Source organism: Limulus polyphemus, unplaced genomic scaffold, assembly GCF_000517525.1.
Source record: "Limulus polyphemus unplaced genomic scaffold, Limulus_polyphemus-2.1.2 Scaffold4890, whole genome shotgun sequence".
In the NCBI taxonomy this organism is placed as follows: domain Eukaryota; kingdom Metazoa; phylum Arthropoda; class Merostomata; order Xiphosura; family Limulidae; genus Limulus; species Limulus polyphemus.
This window is the reverse complement of record NW_013670500.1, coordinates 23,368-26,593: the sequence shown is the minus strand read 5'-3', so window position 1 is coordinate 26,593 and position 3,226 is coordinate 23,368. Positions and strand designations below refer to the sequence as shown.

Below are 3,226 nucleotides of genomic sequence, written 5' to 3'. Positions count from 1 at the left end.
TAGTTTGATTGGATTACTGGTTAATGACATAAATCACTTTATATAAAGTGTTAGTTTGATTGGATTACTGGTTAATGACATAAATCACTTTATATAAAGTGTTAGTTTGATTGGATTACTGGTTAATGACATAAGTCACTTTATATAAAGTGTTAGTTTGATTGGATTACTGGTTAATGACATAAATCACTTTATATAAAGTGTTAGTTTGATTGGATTACTGGTTAATGACATAAATCACTTTATAAAATGTGTTAGTTTGATTGGATTACTGGTTAAGTCACGGTGAGATTGTAGTTACATTAAGATTCAAGAAATAATTTTGTTAGAACAGGGTTAAGTGACATTAATTAATCTTTGTTCTTAATGTCGTTGAAAGTAACTGTGCAGGTGCACACCTTGACATTAAAATGCTAAGTTTTACTGTTTTATTGATTCTTTTTTCTCAGAATATTTTTCAGGTTGGCATGCATTGTTATTCTATGCAGGTGTTATGAATTTAACAGCATTGTTTATGGTATGTAATGAGAGAAATAAAATTGAAATTTATTAACACTGTAGTAGATCCATCACATAACTTGTTTTCATAACTCTTCAGGTCAGTGCTTCAGGTTCCCAAGAACTTTCAGCAAGCTGTGGAAAGGAATAGAAGAGCTCGTCAACAGCTTCAAAAGGCAGTAGATACTTCGGAAAACCCTCAAAATGAATTTCTGAAGAAATTACTAGTATCCTTTGTTGTTGGTCATGAGAACTGAAACATCCAAAATTGAGGAGGTGAAAGAAGATCCTACTAGTTTAAAAATGTTTTTAAATGCTGCACTCGGGAAAAATCATTGTACAGAGTGACTTACGAATGCATGTTAAAAGAAAGATCACTGTATTTATTGATTTCCATTTATGTTTATTTCCACCATAAACACATGTAGGTGTTATTAAAAATGTTCCATAAATTAAAAAAAAAACAAGGATTGAACATTTAAAACCCTTTAAATCTGATAAACATTAATAAGTGTATTTGGATTAGTGGTTTTCATTTAAAGCCATGGGCTCAAGCTTTCTCAAGTGATTAGACGTTGAAGAACTTCTGAAACGCTATTCATTTTAAAACACTGGACACTTGTGTAATGGCCAATGACCCTCAAAAGAAAACAAGAAACTGAAAAGGATAATCACAAACAAGCTCTCCTAGTACCTGAAATAAAATTAATGATCTTAGCCACATGTTTAATTAAGAACTCAGCCACTAAACTGGTGCAATTTCTTCATATTTAACTACAAGGTATTATATGAACTCTGACAACATGTTATTTACTTTGAAAATGACGTGTTTTACAATAGCAAGAATTATTTCCTCAAATTGCACATCTTTAAACACACTCAATGTTTTTAAGAACAGCTTAACTACCATTTCTACATTCCTTGTTTTTTTTGTTATTAATATTACATTGTCCCCATGTTCTTAGTTTGTTGCTATTAATATTACATTGTCCCCATTTTCTTAGTTTGTTGTTATTAACATTACATTGTCCCCATGTTCTTAGTTTGTTATTAATATTACATTGTCCCAGTGTTATTAGTTTATTTATTTATTAATATTACATTGTCCCCATGTTCTTAGTATGTTGTTATTAATATTACATTGTCCCAGTGTTATTAGTTTATTTATTTATTAATATTACATTGTCCCCATGTTCTTAGTTTGTTGTTATTAATATTACATTGTCCCCATGTTCTTAGTTTTTTGTTATTAATATTACATTGTCCCAATGTTCTTAGTTTTTTGTTATTAATATTACATTGTCCCCATGTTCTTAGTTTTTTGTTACTAATATTACATTGCCCCCGTGTTCCTAGTTTTTTGTTATTAATATTACATTGTCCCCATGTTTATAGTTTTTGTTATTAATATTACATTGTCCCCATGTTCTTAGTTTGTTGTTATTAATATTATATTGTTCCCGTGTTCTTAGTTTTTTTGTTATTAATATTACATTGTCCCCATGTTCTTAGTTTTTGTTACTAATATTACATTGTCCCAATGTTATTAGTTTATTTATTTATTAATATTACATTGTCCCAGTGTTATTAGTTTATTTATTTATTAATATTACATTGTCCCTATGTTCTTAGTTTTTTATTTAAGATCTAAAATGAATAACATTCTTTGAAAACTGTGAAGCTGACTCAAAGGGTCTTCATTAACTTTTATAGGTGGAATTGGATCAGTAAAATTAGAAAATGTTCAATTATAATGGAAAAAAACATGAAATATACAACATTGTTAATGTAGTGCAACAATATTAGTGGTCTCAGAAACAATGTGAGTGTTATCTGATACTTTTTGTAGTGCAACAATATTAGTGGTCTAAGAAACAATGTGAGTGTTATCTGATACTTTTTGTAGTGCAACAATATTAGTGATCTCAGAAACAATATGAGTGTTATCTGATACTTTTTTGTAGTGCAACAATATTAGTGGTCTAAGAAACAATGTGAGTGTTATCTGATACTTTTTGTAGTGCAACAATATTAGTGGTCTCAGAAACAATGTTTGTTATCCAACACTTTTTTTTGTAGTGCAACAATATTAGTGGTCTCAGAAACAATATGAGTGTTATCTGATACTTTTTGTAGTGCAACAATATTAGTGGTCTCAGAAACAATGTTTGTTATCCAATACTTTTTTTGTAGTGCAACAATATTAGTGGTCTCAGAAACAATGCGAGTGTTATCCAATACTTTTTTGTTTTGATGGTGCATTCTGACGTATGTTCGACAGTCAATGGGATATAAGTAGGCTTATTGGCAAGTTAGAAATAGTATGTTTAATATATATTATTTGGTTACATGCTAGAGGAATTTGTAGTTCCAGCCAAAGCATAATATTTGTAAAAAAGATGCAAGGCTTATCACTTGTTATTAAACTGAAAGTGGGAAAACTTGGAGTAAACATATTGGACCGTGAATGATGAAGATTTCGTTAATGCTTTGTTCAGTAATGCGTGGGCATTCGGAATTTCTATTAATGATTTGTTTCATAATTTTTTTTTTTGCTTAAGTTAGTTTTTTAGTAGCTTGAGTGTTATAAAACACAATCATAACATATCGGCGTAGTAATGTAAAGAAGGTTAAAGAAACACGTGGCTTGTGTTGAAAGGCCAAGCTTTACATTCTGATTAAAGTATAGGCTGATGTTGTCATTCTGTCTGGTTAGTAGTTAGTTGTA

General features: G+C 29.7%; 1 protein-coding gene across 6 annotated transcripts in view; it reads left to right on the top strand.

The window, feature by feature from the left end:
• Positions 1-3,226, top strand: part of LOC106471831 — a 21,463-nt gene that overhangs the window by 12,911 nt on the left and 5,326 nt on the right. For all 6 annotated transcript variants that reach the window (XM_022400435.1, XM_022400437.1, XM_022400434.1 and 3 more), the window contains one exon: positions 599-725. In XM_022400435.1, the coding sequence (XP_022256143.1) occupies positions 599-725 (127 nt within the window). The remainder of the gene's footprint in view (positions 1-598; positions 726-3,226) is intronic.